Here is a 20716-nt window from a genome sequence, read left to right on the forward strand (position 1 = left end):
TCCCTCGTTGTAACGAAGTCAGCGGAATAGCGAAATGTTTTGTTATAAGCGATATTTGGATATAAGCGACCACTCGAGAAAAAGTAAAGCGTTTGATCTTAAAGGAGCAATGAAGAGAAAATGCAAGTTTATTTTATACGAAAGATCTCGTGTTGTATAGTGCCCCAGCGCTTGTCCGGATACAAACGATGCTTTATTCACTGAAAAATTATTCAAGCTAGGTAAAAATTTTTATTCAACCGCTAAATCGTTTGTTTTCGGGGTCTGCAATGACATCACAGGAACCCACCGCTCTGCAGCCTAGAGCACCTTGATTGACGCATCCTCCGTACAGGGTAGAGACACGTATACGCTGGCCCTGCCATTTTGGGTCGCTCGCTCGCCGCCGAGGCAAGTCATTGTTTCAAAACCGCGCTAAAAGTACCGCCGCAACGTGGTTTACTGGCGAAGTTTGAATCATAATATCTGTATCAAGTTGCTAGGTCTCGTGGGAAACGACAAGAACAACGCATTGAGCACGTTGGCCCTATTGCGGCGGCACGGGACCGTTCAAAGGGTGTCTCCACCCTGTACAGCAGTGCTGGTGCGTTCCCGCGTTTCATAACGTTACCCGAACCTAGACGGCGCCAGCATACCGTGGCAAGTGTTTGGTTTGTTTGTGACCGTATTTAAACCTGGCTTGTTTTTGTTCTGGGAGAAAATATTCGCTCGCTGAAACAGTGCTCGCTCGACAAATATGGTCACGAAAGACACCCTAGCTTGCGTCAATCGGCCAGTGTCGTCTGAGACAACCCCAAGCCCCGTAGTGCTGTGCAACTAAACCAAGCATGGTATGCGCAGTACGAACAGCAGTACTCTTTCTGAGCTTTGAGTAATGCGGTCTAAAATACATGCGTTTGGGTTGGGACCAGAAGTAATTTCGAATAAAGCGATATTTCGAGTAAAGCGATTTCGCTATAACGAGGGATTACTGTACTTTCCATTAAAAAGGTATACCAGCAGAACACGGCATAAAAGAATCGTCATGTTCGCAAATATTTCTGCACCCAAATTACAGCTATAGCACATGCCACGTCTGCCACGTTAAATATTGTTTCTCGAAGAATATTATGCAATATTTAAAAACATTGGGGGGAGGCGGGCGATGTGACTACTTTAATGTGTGCTCTGGTGTTTTCAGCAAACAAACGCCACATGCCAAAGCTGGAAGAGAATGGTTTTGACTTGAAGGGGTTCGAAATGCTAATAACATCGTAACCTCGTTTCCCTCACATATAAACAGAAAAGAGGTTGAAAATATAGAAAATCACAGCCTCCTAGAAACAACGCAGCTAATTCAACAGCGCACTTCAAGTCATACTGATGCAAGTAATGGTTGCTTACATCGACGTATACTGCGTTGATGCAGTCCGTCTTCAAACCGTCAGATGTTACCCTCAAAAGGGGCCTCTGACTGTCCCCTGGAAAAATGGTTGCAGAATTTTATAATATGACTAGCAATAAACAGTTCACACAACCACGACTGGAAGGATGTCCCGCTTTGTGTGACATACCAGCCAGGATTTTTGACGATCGATCCTTGCAAGTGTTGTTAGCGTCGCGAGCGCTTCTAAAGCTCTCTGGAACCGGAGAGGCGCATATACTGCTGAGCTCCTGCGGGAATAAAGGGTATTACAACTGACGATGATCCAGCGCACCAGATCAATATTTGGGGTGGCTAACGAGTATTACACATATTCGAAGGCAGTCGCCGATAGATAAATTAGAAGAGACCTTTTTATAAGACACATTAACAAGGCCCTTTCATTGTGAAAAAAAACTTCTCTTGTCCCGTTTCAAAATGGCTGTACTGAAGAGATTTGGTAAAACGAAGAATTTATTCCCCGAAAATTTAGAATGACACGGGTCGGTACGTTAATTAGCATTTCAGTATGGTGCTGAACTTTGTGCCACTGGCGCAATTGCCAGCACTACGTAACGGTGTTCCCAACTGTACGGAAACAGAACTAGACTCGTGTAGAAAGAATTATCATCATCATCAGCAGCAGCTTGCGTGTGTCCACTGCTGGACGAAGGCCTCTCCGAAAGGTCTCCAGCCACATCTATTGAATGCTTAGCTGAGTCTACCATGAGCAAGAATGCAGACACTTTTGAAGGCCGCTACAACACTTGTGTCAACCTTTTCGAAACTGTTAAATTCTCTTAAGATACAGCAAACCCATAAATTGAATACTTCGATAACGAAGCCAGAAAGTGGGACCAAAGCCAACTTCCGAGGCTCTGTGCATATAAAAATACCTTAATCTGGCTCAAAAAGGGCTTGCTCCTTCCAAGTTAATTCTCGCTGTTTTTGCGGCCTTACGTGACGCCACTGGAGCCATATCGTGGCTATAGGGCAGCTTTCTATCAGTTGCAGCAACATATGTTTCGAAATATCTGCCTAAACTGCAACGAAAGCAAATATAAACTACAAATCGTGCCTTCTCCAGCGAACGAATCACGCAGTACCGCTCTGTACTGTCGGTAACTCTAGCTTTCATATTAGTTCGAAGCACAAGGCCTGGAAGTGTTAACCGAGACTGTGACCAATAAATGAAATCTTGTTGCCGGAGAAAATTTTAGCCCAACCGTTTGAAATATAGGACATTGGGCTCTTTGCATAAACGGGTGGTGCTATTCGCTGTAATAGACGCACAATGTATTTTTTTCCGGATTCAAAAGTAGGTCTTAAACGTAATTCCTGGTGGAAGAATGAGAAAGGATCAGTGTTAGATTTTGCAGTTTTGTAGGATCCCGCACCTCAGATGACGGTATTTCTCAACAGAAATTCATGGTAACACCAGGACAAAGTTTTAATTCTGCATTGTAAGCACCAAAGAAAGGAGTTAGAAGAACATACTATGAGTAGCACTGTTTTTTTCAGAAGCTCTTGAACAATAAGAGAGTAAACAGAAATAAAAGAACGAATCTTCGCAAGACATAGCGTTGCCAAAACAGATTTTTTTTTAAATGTAAAAAAAAAGAAAAACATTGAATCTGGCGCAAAGACGCTAACAGTCGTATTGGAGGAGCGCTCTTAAATGCCTGTGAAAACTCCTAGTACCAGTGTGTGGCAGTTAGGAATCATCTTTGTGGCCGGCGCCATGTACAGGGAAAACAAGCAGCATTTGGACCAATCATATCCTCAACGCTCTTAAAATACTCCCTCCAGCCACTCATCATCGCCCAAGCATTTTAATTATTTTGAAAATGAGTTATGCCTGGAAGCTGGCATGGTTAACGCAACATGGGCAACAACGTTAGAAGCATCCTCTGGTCGGATTATTGGGAAACCATGAAGAAGGAGACTACCAAGCTTTCGTCACGCACTTCTACATGGCTACTTTCTTGTCTTATTCAATAGAACTGCTTAATATTTCAATTGTGCACTCATTTGTTGCAGGTTGCAATCATGAATGTTTTCTAAAATCGTTCGTGTGCACTTTGTGAAGAACACTTTACAAACTATTTTGCAAGCTTCCCGCAAGAAAAGTTACCTACTGTCGCTGTGGCGCTCAGGATAAGGTGGACTACGTGGGTGTGGGTTTGCGCTGCAGCTCTCGCCCTTTCTCTCCCCCTGTTCGATATAGGCCAACTTCCAAAGAGTCAGTGTTGGTGAAGGCGAGTCTCCGGCAAATTGGGTAATGTTGAGTCGGGCAGTTGTCGCCTTCTGGACAGTTGGCCCTCTTATGTGCGAGCTTTGTTTTGCTTTGTTGATTTAAAGCCGTTTTTTTATGTCTCACAATCTTAAACCAGCGACGTGTTAACATATCGTTTTCCAGGAGTAATTAAAATGAGGATTTATGTTTACGTCGTCTTGTTACCTTCTTTTGCGTAATTAGGGCTTATGTCTCTTATTATGTAGGAATTTCTTTTTTCTGTACATATTATATTACAATTATGCGTTATACTTCATTGTTGCGAAGGCGATGTCTGCTCATTTAGACATGAATGATACTGCCTCTCTTAATAAGGTAAAAGACCTATACAAGACTGTCACCACTTCATCCCAAAACGCAATAATTAAGAAAAATGCACACTCAACTACTGTGCTGTTGCCCAGAATGTGTGAGCTACGTTCTCCAATTGTGGCTGAAGAAAATAAAAAAGTGTTGCAGGCTGTTCAGTTGTACTACGCAGGTTAGGCACATAAGGAAAGTTTAGCGGAGGTCATACTGCTACCGTTTACCTCGAACTCAAGGTTAATCAGGCTCTTGCCACTTGCAGGGAACTTGGCTTTCAGCTTCGGGTGGAGCCTGACGAACTCTTCGATCGACAGCTTGTGGTTCTTGGGGCAAAGTATCTCCACCAGAATATTGTACGCAAAGATGTATTGTTCCTGCAATGTTAGATAGTAAAAAGAAAATTATTGCGATGAACTCCTAATAGTGGTCGTTTGACTGGTGCACGTTACGTTCTCGGTGTACCTTTCTAAAATTGAAAAAGCAAAAATATAAGGAAATGGTTCATGAAGATTTTGTAAACGCTGCAGCCAGTATTAAAATCCCGGTGAACATTACCTTGCGGCGGTAGACTGAAGGAAGAGTGGTTTTGCAACAGTTTTGGGGCTTTGGGATGACTAAAAACGGTTTTTAATAACCATGCTATCAGCAGTTAATGAATAAAATAAGTGGTTAGTGCATGAAGAAAGAATAAGTGGTTAATAAATTAAAGAAGTTGTTTGTGAATACAGAATGAATAAGCGGTTAATGAGTAACAACTATATTATTTGTAAATTTAAATTCGTACATTGAGGATACTTTTGTAAAAAAATTCTACTTACGTAATGTACACGTTCACGGGTGTTTTTTGTTTTTTACACGTCTCCTGGCTAAGCAATTTCGCAAGCTGGTACTTCAAAAAGACGTTTTCTTGTACAAGATACCTTGGCTAGGGTTTATTCTTCGCGACAATTGGACAGCAGTAAAAATTTTACAGACAGAGTTAAACACCAGAGTGACAAACAAGATGTACCTTATTCCCTCCCACGTTTTGTAATTCCTTGTTCATCGAAGGTGTATGCATATCTCAGGATGATGTACACCGGCATTATAGGTTATTACACAGTACCAGACGGTATCATTTCATTCTATCACCTGTGACGTAGATCGAAGTCTAATGCTGCTCACCAATGAATCTACCAGGTCCACTCTGCTCTGCCGCATGGCGTAGAGCTGAGCCACAAGGTCTACTCGACCCTCAGCCTCAGCCTGGGTCAACATGCTGTCCACGAGGACGAACACACCTGTGCGACCAATTCCGTCACTAGAAAGAAAAAAATGCGAGCAAATATAGTCACACAAGACTGTCATTAAAAGGCTCGAGGTCTTAAACTAACTCGTTGCAGGAATACACAGTTTTTAATATGTGGAATAGTTTGGTAGATATTTAAGGAATTTATAATAAGACAAATATAACAAAGCCATCCTAAGGCTAGGAGAAACTGTACGTATAGCTCATATTGATTGGTTATTTAGATGCATGATTAAGGGAGCCATACTATCTCAAACAGTGGCAGGGAAAATGAGCCGAAACTCTGACAGGTTATTATCAGATGACGTGAGAGATAAAATGATAAGTCCTGGCACTTAATCAGGCGAAAAAAAACACTGAAGGAGCGTTGAAAAAGAAGCTCGGAAAGAAGGAAATAAACGAATTCCGACAAAAGGCAACGCGGCGATGAAAAGGATGAAGTGGAAGATGAACAAAATAAGGAACCGATTTAATGAACATCGAGGCGGGAATGGTGTCATCCGATTAAGAGCTTTTCATCTCATAGCCGTATACTTGCCAGCTTGGCCTGGTTCCTTCCGTAGTGTCTCCTAATTGGCCCGCGATGTTTATTTACACTGAGTTTGCCTCTCCATAAAAATTTGGTTGCAATAGGCTTTCGTTCGCGCGCTTCTCGCGCATTAAACTCGGTCTACCCTTAACCCCATGTTTTGCGAAGTACATAAAATGTGGATATGTTTCCGTTTTTAAGCCCATTTCGGAACATGACTAGGTATTGTAATTCTACTTGAACATGTAGAATAGTTCCCGCTTCTGCCTTAAGTGCGCGTGTCGCTTTTTACAATAAATTTCTGAAAACCTAGAAAACTTCACCGAAATGGTCTTGAAGATTTCTATATGCGACTTTGTTTGTATGCAAAGGATATCTGGGTGACCCATGACAGGATTTCGTCCAAAGTAAACAGACCTGCGTATGAATTTAAAGGGACACTAACGTCAAGCAGCAAGTTGGTTTAATGCGAACGTCGGACCTTCCCATGGGCACGTTGCACCGCACAGAGTCCGCTGTGAGAGCAGCACTCTTCCTACTAAAGTTCTCTCTAGCGCACGCTAGGGCATCGATAAAAGAGCGGCTTTTTATCGAGTCGTTATCACTCACTGCGTGCAGCATGCTGTGCCAACAATCTACGGGGTTGACACTGAGACAAGGTGTAAAGAAAAATGGCCGTGATGAATGCAACGGTTCCTCCCTGCCTTTTGTATCATCTGCAATCTGACTGGTCGGCTACAATAGCGGCGACTGACGTATTTTCGCCTCAGCCTCATTTACAAGGCAACTGTGTGCCCGTGCGCCTACTGTCGCCTACTGCACAGCTAGACACCATGCAAGGCGCTCACACGCCTATCGGTTGTCGCTCGCGCACCATTATAAAAATTTTGGACGGCGCACGCAGTCAGATACGAGCACCTAACTTTATGCACAACACGAACGAAGTAACAAAAGCAGCACAATGGTTATACACCAGGTTATACGCCAGCAGCGTATGCCCATGGGAAACTGAAGAGCTTAAAAGCTTGGCTTCCGATATCCCACTAGTAAATAATGAGTGAGTATGAAATGCTCTCTACTACCCAGAAAGAGGAAAAGCTGCAGGTGACGAAGGCAAAACCGCGGATGTTTTAAAGGATGGAGGAGATATGGCCCCGGAAAAGTTGCTGCACTATTTCCAGAATACCTAACGACCTTAAATGTCCCAGGAGTCTGGAGAAATACAAGCACAATTATCGTTCAGGAGTAAAGAGACAACAAAGACCTAAAAAATTACAGACCCATCAGCACAATCTCAATTGTATACAAGTTGTTTACCAAAGTATTTGTTAACTGCATAAGTAACAGCCTAGATTCCAAGTCGCCCGGAGAGAGGCTGGGATTTGGAAAGTGTACTCAACATTGCACCACATTTATGTTGTCAATCAAGTAATAGCAAAATCAACAGAGTACACTAACCCCTTTATATGGCATTTATAGCCGATGAAAAAGCGTTTGGAGCAGTACGCAACGCACCAGAGCTGGAGGCATTGAAAGGCCCGGGAAAAGGGGAGACCTACGCAACACTTCTATACTACGTACATAAAGGATGTACAGGCCGGATATTTCTTCTTTAAGAACACGACCAATTCGCGATCAGAAAGTGCGAACAACAAGGAGATACCATTTCGCCAGAACTATTCACAGTATGCCTGGGGGAAGTATTCAGGAAGCATGACTAGGACAGCACACGATTACTAATTAACAGTGGATGCTCAAACCAATTCAGCTTTCAGACGACATTGTCTAGTTAAGTGTGTCTGCGGAACACCTGCAAAAAATATCTGAGGAACTACGATCAGAAAGCAAGGCAGTAGGACTAAAGATAAATATGATAATTGTAAAGTGATGTTGGATAAACATGCCGAAAGCACCGTCTTCAGCTTATGTTACTTATGTTTCTTGTTCTAAGTAGAAGGGTATATCGATCTGGGGTAAATTGTCAGCGCTAACCCCAAGCACGAAATAGAAATTCGGTGCTGAATCGGTATGGGCTGGAGTATTTTCCGCAGACACTGCCAAATATTGAAAAGTAAGCTACCTGTAACTCACAAAAAGAACATACAAGCAATGCGTCCTGCCGGGGATGACAAATAGATGGGAAACTTGGCACCCTATAAACAAATAGAAAGCAACTTGGGTAAGCTCAACGGGAAATGTAACGAATACTGATGGGAGTCACACTCCGGGACAGGAAACGAGCTCCCGGGAACAGGGTGCGAACTCGAGAAGACGATGTTATAGTTTAAATAGAGAAAGAGAAATGTATATGACTGGCCACGAAGTTAGATGAGTTGACAACCGGGGGACGATTAGGGTAACAGAGTGTAAACCTAGAGACGGTTCTAGCAATCAAGATGGTGAAAGGCAAAGACGATATATTTTGTAGAGTATATCACCTGACCTCTCAATCAATTGAAAAGGTCCCCCTTAAAACACCATGAACCGATCAGGTTTTTAATGATAGTGCCAGAGAATGTTCGGAGGCGAAAATTTTAGATCTACAATCTTGCCAGAAGGATAGCTGGCAACCAGGGCTGTGGGCAGCACAGCAACTATTTTTTTACTATACGTGGGATGAAAGCAGGTCTATAAAAATTCGGCTACAGAAAAACAATAATAAATACTAGTTTTTTATTCCTTGATTAGGCTATTCAATCAGGATTTAGACTTAAGGAGCTTTTGTATACGTATGGTAGTGCCAGAGTTACGCACTACATAATGCCGCCGTTCAGACTACGGGGAGTGTAATGCCAAGTTAAAATTGTGTGAACCAATTTAAAAAAAACTTCCTTGTGGTTACCCCGGTATATAAAGCACTGGCTTGCATATGAGCTAGCTTACATGCACTCCACAAAAATCGGTTGTATTGTGAAACCTAACATTGTAACCGACATCCTTGTTGCGCGTACCATGCCACCCCACCACAAATACCTGTGAGCTACGTGCAGTCAACTATTTGGTGCACTGCCTTTATTTTTACCACTCTTTGTAATTTCTTAGTCCAAAGGTATTTCTCTTTATCTTGAAGCACGCGAAAAGGAATTCACCATAATGATGTTCTAGTCTTGTATTCTCTAGCGTGGCTGAAGCTTAGTTGCGCTTGGAACCTTTCCGTCACAGAGTACACGAAACTTCTACCGCCTTCGAGGCTTCCAGCGGGTGTTTCTTCAAATCGTTTTATGCGAATTAAAGTTTCAGGCATTCCTTTCCAAAGATAGACGATGAACTACTTCAATTTAGTGGTTCCTTTTACATGCGCATCTTTAACCGGTGCTATCGAACGGTAGTATTTTTAAATGGGAATTTTCTGACCTCACTCAATGCTTCATTCTTACCTCATGACCTACATTTTTAAGATATATCTTGAGACTTTATGGGCGCCGCTTCGTTAAACGAGCGCTGAATAAAACTCCCTGTAATGGTCTAGCAGAAGTCCAAAGATTCGGGCAGCGACAACCCACTAATCTTGATTTAAAGCCTATGCTGTGCTTCAAATAGCCTGATTAGTTTTACAGAAAGCTGTTTACGGCTGGGTTCTGCTGAATTCTTTTTCTGCCTCACAATTCGGCGTCAACAAAACCACTGCCCTCATCCACCACACGCTCGAATCAGGTGTGGTTAGTTTTCTTCGGCTCTCCTAAGGGGGCGGAAGTCGCCCGCGCTGGAGCGAAACCGCGCCACCTCACGTTGCTTTGAACCTTCAGGCGCCCCATTGCAGGCGTACGCGTGCTGGTGCACGTTTCTTTGCTTCCTGCTTCCTGGTTACTGCACAGGAAGGCCGAAACTAATTCGGTGGGCCACGAACGGGTTTATTACGGTGCACCAGTGGCGTTGTCATGGCGGTTAATTTTTTCAGCAGAACGGCCGCGTGCATAGTTAAGGTCCAGGATCTTTTTATGACAGCTTCTTCAGCAGCAGAAAAAATGTATCGCCGCAGGGATGTGCACCCTTGTTCAACATTGAGTGGCAGATCAGTTTTGCTGGTCAGACTCCTTCACAGAGTAGAATAGCTGGTGATTTTTTAAGATTAGGCTCTAAAATTATAAATTTAACGAGTGCATCTGGATTTCTGCGGTGAGCAGCACCTTTTAAGATAATGGGAAGCGATTGTGCACAATTTCACTTGTGATCCGGCACGCTATGTTGACGTCTAACTTGTTGAAACATAGGTAATGTAATGGACAAAATATCACAGCTATAATGAGTTTTCTTAAAATGAGTACCGTTGCTCACCTTCAAGAGAACACCCTAAAAGTAAATATTCATTTTTACTCTTGTGATATTATCGGCGCCTAAACGCTCTAAAATAGAGTACAATTTAATGCCTAAGGAAGTATGCGGACAAATATTTAATATACACTTGAACCAAACAATCCCTAGGGTGTTTTTTTTTTCAAATGGCGTTTTTTATACCTGCAATGCACAATTATAGGATGCTCATCTCCTGGTAGAAAATCCCGTATTCTTCCCAGAAAAGCTCGAAAAGCCGCTGGGTGTAGGGGAACTCCATGGTCCGGCCACTCTGTGAAATGAAACTGAACTACTCTGCGGGTATTGTCGTCCTGTTGGAAACAGATAAAAAATGAGAAGCAGTGATTAACCTTTGCTTGCCGTGTCAGTGAAACAACTGTGAGGGCATTGTAAATAAAAATATACGCAACCCGCAAACGCTTAAAGAACAAAATGTGAGGAGGAGCTCTTAACAGCGGTATTCATTGGCCCAGAAAGGGTAGAAAGAAGCGTGAATACTGCGCTATTTTGTTGGTTAGATATTTTTACTTAATGACGAATTGATACTGTTAGAAGTATCGTAAAGGATGTCCGTATAGCACAGCAAGCCGAGATCTGAATAACTTGACAATCCGGATCGGCGGTAGTGCGATGGTTTGCGTCAAGACTTCTTGCTTGGTAACAGCGCAAATAAAACAGGACACAAAAGGAAGAAGGAACGGACACAGCGCTGACTTACAACTGAAATTTTATTGCGGTTGCCAGCGGTTTTGTAGGAACACTGGCAATAACAACAAAAAGGAAAAAATAGAAAAGGAGAACGAAAAGAAAAGTTTTTATACATGATAACATGAAAGGAATAGATACATCACGTATTCCTTGGCGTGTCACGATAAGAATTTTTGGAAGGCATAAAACTCACAGTGGTCATGACGAAACGAGATAAGTACAAATGACATAACAAACATCATGGTCGCAATCGAACCGTGGGACAGGCCTAAGTAATCTTCATTTACCGGGAGGGGAGCGCTGCGCCAAGTACTGACACTCCTTATCTGAGAGGGAGATAGATGGAGTGCTTACGCATTGTTGTCCTAACTTTAAGATTTCATTGGCTTCTAAAATTTCCCGCACGATTTGGTTGTCATGCTTCCCTATCACTATGCTCTGATCCAGCGCCGGCTGACATTTGGAAACACAATCGCGGCAATGTTTGGCGATTGTTTGGCATTGTTTGGCCAAACATTGCCGCGATTGTGTTTCCAAATGTCAGCCGGCGCTGGATCAGAGCATAGTGATAGGGAAGCATGACAACCAAATCGTGCGGGAAATTTTAGAAGCCAATGAAATCTTAAAGTTAGGACAAGGATGCGTAAGCACTCCATCTATCTCCCTCTCAGATAAGGAGTGTCAGTACTTGGCGGAGCGCTCCCCTCCCGGTAAATGAAGATTACTTAGGCCTGTCCCACGGTTCGATTGCGACCATGATTTTTGTTATGTCATTTGTACTTATCTCGTTTCGTCATGACCACTGTGAGTTTTATGCCTTCCAGAAATTCTTATCGTGACACTCCAAGGAATACGTGATGTATCTATTCCTTTCATGTTATCATGTATAAAAACTTTTCTTTTCCTTCTCCTTTTCTATTTTTTCCTTTTTGTTGTTATTGCCAGTGTTCCTACAAAGCCGCTGGCAACCGCAATAAAATTTCAGTTGTAAGTCAGCGCTGAGTCCGTTCCTTCTTCCTTTTGTGTCCTGTTTTATTTGCGCTGTTACCAAGCAAGACTATGTACCAACTCGCCCAGTCGTCCGTTTTGGGTCAAGACTTCGCACTTCGCCAGCACATATATTTAAATTAAGCGATGTGGTTCCCGTGAAGGCAATTCGCCAGTTCAGCTTCACCCCAATTCTCTCAATTTACGCATTCATGCAGTCAACGTCGAATTTTTTCTGCGAATGACGATGTTTATTTAGCACATGATTTTAATTAAAAGTCCATTGTGAAATTTGGCGTCCCTCAGTCCAAATGGGAAGTTCTGCACTGGCAAGTATCGCTGCGCCGGTAAAATTGAAGTCAGATAGTTTGCGCGCAGCTGAAATTCACCAAGCTGGCTCGCTCGGCCACATGTCTTTTTTTTTTTGCTCACTCGGGTGCATTGTTGTGAAGCTAAACCAACACTCTCTGCTAGAGTGTGCATATGTACTTGCCAAACATTTGTCAATTAGGCTAATACTCTGATTGTGGCCATCGTTTTGTTCTATTCGCATGCGCTTTGCCATACTTTTGTAAAAACAACATTATTACGGTCTAGAAAACACAGGCTCCAAGGCAAAAATGCCAAATAGTAAAAAAAATCGATTCTAGAGGAGATTTAATTGCCACGGAACCAATCTGAGCTTGCTACGCAGGGATATATGTAATGGTTTGGGTCAAGCAATACGACAACATATAAATTGCTTGGAGCACATGTTTATTAATTGTTCGCGCCGATTTCATTGGTTCTCCCTATGAGAAAAAATACTTTACATGGCAATTTGTAAATTCTAACTTCTTTTATTGAATTGTACTTGCATGCGCATAGGAACTCGTACGAACCATCAATTGAAGCTTAGTCGTAACCTTCGTATTCCACCTTGACGTCGCAGATAAATATATGGGAATCGATCTATAGCATTTTGTTGTTAATCTTCTATCAGCTCAAAAAATAAAAGAAGATGTAGTTACCAAGGTAACCTGAAATTCTCGCACGACAAAGTCGACTTGTGCGTCCGTCTTCATCAAAGTAACGGTAAAGTTGCAGTACGTCTTCGAAGTCTCTGGCCAATACTGCGAACACTTTGTCTGAAAAGAACAGAAATAGACAGAGTATTATGGTGTTGTGTTAGGTAAAGCAAACCTCTCTACACCCTTTTGCGTAGTTACAAGCGCACCACTAAACAAAGATGTCAGAAACACTCTAGAGAAGCAATGAAGTACACTGCTCTTCGTACCCCTATTTTGGGCAAAAACATTGGGGATTAATCGAATCTTTTCATTGATGCACATTACTTCTGAGCGGAAAAAAATCCTCACCAGAATCTTTTTCGCCGCGGTCACTGTCTTCAAAATGACACATAATTTGTACTTTATTTCACAGTTTTATACCCCCTAACCCACTAACCGAAAGTGAGAATATTCGTAGCAGCTTTACGCTTATGATACGGATTGGCCTGCCTAACGACATTCACGATAGGGTAAAGCTAAAGTTTCGAAATTAAGCCTATTCAGTAGCGGCAATGGTAGCGAGGTTTCAAGAACAGCCAATTTTGCCAGGTAACTGTCCCTTGCATTGTAACTTCGTTGGGCAATTTCCGCACGTGCTCTGTTTTCACGATTTTTTCGGCGAACCTGCGCATCTGTGGTGGTGGCCGCAGTGAAGCCAATGGAGCGATAGAGGAAGCCATCCCAAGAAAGCCTATCTATGCCACACGAATAAAGATGCTTATTCTGTCAGCGCCCCCCCCCCCCCCCCGCATTAGTTTACAGACAAAACATGTTTTTAATAGTTGAAGATATAGTCGCCAAATGACGTGGGTGGGCGTCTGCTCGGCGCGTAATTTTCCCTACCATATGAATGGCAGAATAAATCTACCGCTCTTCCCTTGCTCTTTGTACTGATGGGGAATGAGGAGGGATGATCCGGCGGTCACTCACGAAAAAAACTTGCCAGTGCTCGTTGGAATAAAGAACAAGAAGCGAACAGCACAACAACCTGCCCTGTGGTTGGCTAATTGATAATTCGGCGGGCTTTGCGAGGTCGTGAAGTTGGCAATGTATGCCCCTCCTTTTTTTGCTGTAGGACTCCACTGTGTATTGAAACTGTAAACAACTGTAATATAATATCCGGCGTTTTCTAATCCTGGGTGAAAATTCTACTCCCACTCATATAGGCGAGGATTAAAATTCTGTCTCCTATACAAAACACTCTTCAGAATACAGGACGGGGTGCTATTTCCGCGGGGAAGAATTCTTTACATTGGTAGGGCGTACGGCAAAACTTATTCCTATATAAAACCCCTCAATAAACAGTCCGTCCTACGGAGCCAAAATGGTCACATTCTAGAGACAAATATGATGCGTCTTTTCTGTTTCCAGGCCTACTCTATCTCACCTCGTTCCTCGTGGAAAACGTGCACCGAACGCGCAACGTTGATCGCGTACCAAGATACCGCATTAGTTTGTTGCCTGGGAACAACTGCAAATGTACTTTTTAACCATTTGAGGAGACACCTCTTCTGCTCAGCTTACTCTGGGAACTTTGTGGCACACTCTTTGCGCCACGAAAACGAGGGAGGGAAGAAGGACAGAAACCGACAGTTTTTATTTTTATTTCATGTAAAAGAATTTGCACAAAGTTTATGGATCGTCTTAATCGTCTTGAAGTTACGATAATCATTAAAGGTACCCATGGCCACGTCGGCGGCTCTCTCGAGGTACTTTATGTTTCGCACAAGCGCCATTAAACTGCGCACGATGCACACGATGCACACGAAGCGCGATGCACACGATATTCTTTTCTGCATAAATGTCCTTGTCGCTAGAGTCTGCGGTCCCAAACAAGGCTTTTGTCGTTGACAAAATTCCTAAGAAAGTGTCCTATATAGACCACGCCACCTAAACGGAAATACATTCATCCCATTGGTTTCTGTTTAAAATATATCAGTTTTTATCCTGTAGTGCCATAGTTACGTTTTTTCAGTGACGGGATTGTCGTAACAATTTGTACCGTAATGTCACCAGCAAACCTGAATGCGAAGTCAAACATACCGGCTGCACTCCGTCAGTCCAACGACTTACTCAACAGTAGACTGACTGAATATAGTAGGAAAGATAAGAATTTGGTTGTTGCAAAACTGTTGACATAGATAAGAGAAAAAGTGATCTTATCAGTCGGAAAGAACAAACTGGGTATTCCCCTTCTGCAAGCCTTAGAGTAAATTGCCTTATGTGACATGCTAATATCTGTGTGTGGAAGCGGCTATAAATAATTTCGCACGAGTATTACTGATTGATTACTTGAAAAAGACAAAAACTGTTTTGTTTGAAAAAACCGTACGAAATAAATAGAGTAAAAGAAATCTTACTAGTAGGAAAGAACAAACTCCCAATTCATGTTTAGAAGGCCTAAATGGTAAATAGTTTAACTGACATTTGTCACGTGACAATGCATATGGGATTGCCTACATTTTCCACACAAGTATGACGACAACTTTTCAAGCGGCAAATAATTGTTTTGTATTGATTAATTATACGCCCCATTTATTTCAATTTTTTGAAACAAAGAAAAATAATATACGCACCTTCTCTTGCTCCATCAGGTTGGTTAGCATTACTATTTTGTAGGAACCTTCCTGCCAAACCATCCGCCAAAAATCTGCAAGTGTGGACTCCTTCGGACCTGCAAGCGCCAAACATAACGCAGCATTGTTCTATTGTTTATGGCAACAGTATTACCGATACATTCCGGTACCTATTTATTTATATTTGTATACGCTTTCTTAATAGCTTTACTTGTTTTATCTCTCCGCCTGCTGTGAGACAGTTGTGTATTTTTGCGGCAATCACTCACGGTCTTCGCCTTTTGCCAACAGGGTCTTGCTCCGGCCTGCCTATTAAGCTCTGTGATGCCGTCCGCCGCCGCGGGGTGAACTGTATTCGACGCTGCTACATCACTACCAGCACCATTTCAGGTAACACAGATACACGACCCCTGAATCGACTTCCTTGCTTTTTCTTTAGAAAGTTGGAGAGCCTCAATACCATCCGCAGCAGCAGGTAGCCAGGCACTAAATGCACTGTCCTTTTTTGCATGACCGATTTCGGGGTATTGAATGATGTGCAGATATGCGGAATTTCGTCGTACTTTCTGCATTTAAAGCGCTTGAGCGTTCAGTATACCATTTCAATGCAGCAAAATCCTGAAACATTTGTACAAGTGGCACGACTACTGTGATTTGTTATTTGCTTCTGAATAAGTTTACATCATCTAGAAATATTTAAAAAAATAAAATTTTGTAGGGATCATAAAGAGACCTCAGCCGCTACCCCACCAACCCCAAGCAGGCGAGCGGAACATACACTTGAGGCAAACTAATAGATATCAAAGCAAGTTTAGCACAAATCATTTTCGAAACTAAACGCGGTCAGTACATGGCTACCAACTATTGAAATAGCGCCAAAAACCAAATAAATGAAACCACGCACACCTCCGTCTAAAGACGACGATAGTTGAACGCGAAACGTTCTCGCGAGGGATTTCTTGGTTGTTGTCTGAGGTTATTTTTACTCGCAGAAGGTTTGAACTTCGTTGAGCTGTGAGATAAACTCGCACGCAGTATGGGCTTTTGATCGCCGCGTCTTTGACTTTGACAATTCAGCATTTGATTTTGCACAAATGAAGTTTCGGGATCAATTATCGTCGTCGTTAGACTGGGTGGTGCATGAATGTTGTTTCTAATTCTACACGAATAGGCAACCCTGTCCAAACCCAAACCGTTTCGACGATGTGTGAACGGCGCATTGCATAGCCATCGGAATAATAACGTGAAGGCTCAGCTCCAATCCCGACCAAGCAAAGAATTTTTTTCTTTCACTTCACCTACGGTGATTATCATCATCAGAAAATTGTGTGATTTCCTGCCGTGTGATGTCAACCCACCATACTCCATCAAAGTGACATGGAAATCTTCGCTTTAATATCCCAAGCACCGAGAAAATCTTCTCGTCTACAGCGGTAATTCGTTTCAGCTTTGACGCTCTTGACAAACTAGCTACTGTTACAAAGAAGCAATTAGTCCCCGTGTTAGACGAGGTAAATAAATCAAAACACAAATGGCGACAGTGCTGCCTTCGTTTTTTCCGGATAAACATAAAACAAAGCAAAAGGAGAAGTCAGTATAAAGCATCATTCTGGTGATCGACGTTTAACCTAACTCACGATAGCACCTGAGCCCTTAAAGTAAGGTAGTGAATGCGAAAGCTCAACTTCGCAATTGGGAATTTTTTATGCTGACATGGCCGATGCAACAATGGCGGCTTGTTAGACAGTGGTGTGAGCGTGAAGATCGGTGGACTGAACCAGACGTCCCGATGAGTCATCATCGTTTTCCATTTGCACCTTTTTCTGCTTTGTGTCACTATGACTCTGACTCTTGTCAAATCGCTCATACTACGTATACGTGTAGGCGTGATATTATATAGCTGTAACGCTGCTACTCAGAACGCGCCAAGCAACTCCAAACTGAATTTAGGTAAAGCTCACACATGCCGGTTGAGAAAGCTGGAGTTGAAAGCACAACGTAAGGCCTGAAGTACTGTCACGAATACGCACGTTCTTTTCGCCAAGCGAAGATTCCTCGAGGCAGCTAATCCTGCTTACGCTCTTTGAAGGGGGAAGCTGGCGGTACTTATCAAGAACTTTTTTGTAACGCCGTATTCGGGCACCTTCATTGGTTCCTATTTCTTGGTTTTTCTGCCCGAGTTACTTGGACGGGCTTCTTATTCGCTACACCATCCTTACGTCTCTTTTTCGCTCTTTTTTGTTCGTTTCACGGCACAATTTACGCCAGAAAGCAGACATAGAGACGCCACAGCTTCCCTAGAATCAGGTTATGCGTGAATGACATTCACTTCGTGTACTGTGAACGTGTTGTGTGCACCTGTTGTACCCATTGCACTCACGTCCCATTACGTTAACTTGTAGTGCCGCAGGCACTACTCTACAGTTTTTACGTTGCAATTGACCAGTCTTTGAATTTTGTGAAGTGGCCCATCAGCCGCTCAAACCTCACAATCCTTGTCCTTTATAACTGATGGGGGAATGTACTACGAAAAAAATGGCAACAGCAACTTTTGTTGTACAGGTGGAAACGTACGGAGATGGCACAGTGGCAGTCGATGAGGCTGCTAAAGTGGATTTCTTGCTTCAAATCGAACTGAATCAACCCTATACTTTTAATTTGTTTATTCTCTACAGCAGCGATTATTTTCCTTCACAGGAAAACTGCACTAAAAACAGATCCTTTTATCGTGTTTGCTACTTTTGTTATTAGCATGGTCCCAATACGCACGCAGGCTTCAGCACATATCCCAAGCGCAGTATTTCAAATGAAATGAAATAACGCATTTCCTTTTTTCGCCTGTAATCAGCCAAATGCACCGAGTCGTCCTCATGTATGCATACAACGCATTCTCTCGGAATTAAGCAGGTCTATGGTTCAACATCATCCGGACACAAATTTACCCACTTTTTTTGCCAGTTACTTCAATGTTATGTACTTTCGGCCATCCGCTATTTTCTTGACCAGTTGTGTACCAGGTACTCCAGTCTTTTACCCAACGAGTGATCTAAAGTTTTTGCTATACATAGAACCACAAATATCATAGGACCTCACACAATAAAATAATGTATGCCTGAAGCCGTAAAACAACGTCCCATATTACATAATTACAGGCAGTTCGGAATCAAACAATCAATATTTTGGTATTCTTTACAGCAAGACTTCTGGCATGAAGAGTAGCGTGAGATTATCGCTTTGGAGCCCGCATCTTCTCTAAAGGACTGCTAGGTTTCGCACAGGTTTTAGATGACTTTTCCGAGTAGCGTGGCGAACTGGTATTTGTCGACTAAAGTTGTGCCACTTTGCTGGAAAGTAAAAACAAGGTAATAGAAGGCCTATGTGTGAAAATGTCAATTTTGCATCATATGATGATCGCCCACTATACAATCCTCTCGATAAATCAAGAGCTATCCCTCAAAATGCACTTACGAGGAGGCACTGTTTCTCTTTACTCACGGTCAAAGTATCATGCTCGGAAGCGACAAAATATACACCATTTTTGAACGTCAAGACAGTATTAAGCACAAGGCTTTCGCATTCTAGCAGAGATTGTGATGGTCTCCATAAATTTACCATTACCAATTTTAAAATTTTATAATCTTCCCTAACGAACCCCTAGTAGAGCCCTAAATAATTTTAATGAACCGTTTAATCATTTATCTTTTCAGTGCCTAGTATAAATATTGTATTCCTTACCTTCGTGTCTCTTCGCAAATCGGTTCTACCTGCCCTTATCGGCACTAATTATATTACCTTACACTTTGTTTTTCTCTACTCAATAGTCATTTTGGCACTGTGTCTTAGACCTGTGTGTGTTCCACAGTTTTTGTTTCTGCCCTTTGTTTGTTTCGTTCACATACTTGTTTTGCTTTCGTTCTTCATGCCGCCCGCACGCACCAATTATTTCTATACTTACCAATCACGAATCCATCTATACTCTGCAGCGTTTCAGTAAAACGTAATCACAAGTAAAAATGCTTGAAACCATAGCAGAGCATGGTAGTTAGCAAATTTTTACCTTGTGTGGCGATGTACTTGCGCGAAATTTTGTACCCCTGAAAGCAAAGGCAGAAATTACAACAAGTTGCACAATCGTTCATTTTCAAATTCTATATAAAGGTACAACGCCAAAAGAAAAACACCGCAATTTTACCGTAATCCTTTCCTCAAGCACGCAAGTGCCACATTTCAAAAGTACGGCTATCTACAGCTTGCGTACATTGCAATAGGTTTGAAACACGTAGGACAAGTATTTCATGGCTTACGAATGCTTTTTTGCACGAAGCAGAAAAAATGGTATAAAAGCTTTTGAAACCAACACATCAATGACAGCGAATAAAATACTGAGCGTAACCGGCACAATAAAACGGAACACAAACTTATTCTAACTTAGTAGTTTGAGATCTAGAAGGATTAGCTTGTATGGTGGGGTTTTTCTGTGTGATATAGAGTAATTATTTTATGAAAAGGGGCTCGTGTACCATCCTACTTCATGATTTAGTTGGGCCGCCCGTGAAGACATACTAAAAAGTTTCTATGATGGTGGGTAATAATCTCGAACAATTTTACCGTGGGTACTCGGTCGCAATAAAAGAAACACTGGAACAAGGAGTAGATGAGCATCCAAATTCTGAAGACAAGGTTGCTAAAAAATTGGCCGTTTCTGTGCTTGTTTCGCTGCAAATGTCGTCGAAAGACGACATTCTGAAGGAGAGGCAGGCAGACGGACAAGTAGGCGCACAAAGAGGCGGACCAAAATTTATCTTGCGCTTTCTGGGCTTGTGTTCCCGTTTAGACTTGGCACTTCATTACTACTGGCATGGTCGCTGAAGGGCGGAAAACGGACGATTCGCGCGTCGTGCGCTTGGTGTACGCAGTGTTGCCTCCTAGTGCGTATTGCGTGACCGTCTTTCACTAGCCGATTGGCAAGTTTGTCGGATGGTTCCTGGGCCAAGGCCGGGCTACAGCGGGGGCGCGGGCTCTCGCGGCACGTATAGCCAGGCCGTGCCTGGGCACACGTGATATAACGGGCGTCGGCGTCTCTCCAACGCATTGTCCTCCCCGGTTCGAAGATGCGTCGCGACGCAATCGGCGGCAGCCGGCAGTGGCCCTGAGAAACACATGGGTGGGCGCAACCAGGGCCACTGACCGATAGCGCCATGGCGTCTCCTTTTTACAGTGGCTGAAGTTTTTGTTTTGTATCACTAATTCAAGCATTCTTGCATTCTTAATTCCCTGAACAC

At 42.8% G+C, this 20716-nt stretch overlaps 1 protein-coding gene across 1 annotated transcript in view; it reads right to left on the minus strand.

Annotated features, from left to right (window-relative positions):
• The window catches only part of LOC144161548 (receptor-type tyrosine-protein phosphatase epsilon-like), a 106492-nt gene that overhangs the window by 23894 nt on the left and 61882 nt on the right, over positions 1 to 20716 (minus strand). Inside the window, exons 13-20 of the mRNA XM_077692202.1 lie at positions 19492 to 19528; positions 15435 to 15532; positions 12820 to 12936; positions 10277 to 10425; positions 5169 to 5304; positions 4229 to 4378; positions 1554 to 1653; positions 1384 to 1460 (exon numbers count right to left, since the gene is read on the minus strand). Of these exons, the coding sequence (XP_077548328.1) occupies positions 1384 to 1460; positions 1554 to 1653; positions 4229 to 4378; positions 5169 to 5304; positions 10277 to 10425; positions 12820 to 12936; positions 15435 to 15532; positions 19492 to 19528 (864 nt within the window). The remainder of the gene's footprint in view (positions 1 to 1383; positions 1461 to 1553; positions 1654 to 4228; positions 4379 to 5168; positions 5305 to 10276; positions 10426 to 12819; positions 12937 to 15434; positions 15533 to 19491; positions 19529 to 20716) is intronic.

The sequence above is a fragment of the Haemaphysalis longicornis genome, unplaced genomic scaffold (genome assembly GCF_048455015.1).
Source record: "Haemaphysalis longicornis isolate Haplotype H1 unplaced genomic scaffold, Haemaphysalis longicornis Haplotype H1 scaffold_12, whole genome shotgun sequence".
Classification (NCBI taxonomy): domain Eukaryota; kingdom Metazoa; phylum Arthropoda; class Arachnida; order Ixodida; family Ixodidae; genus Haemaphysalis; species Haemaphysalis longicornis.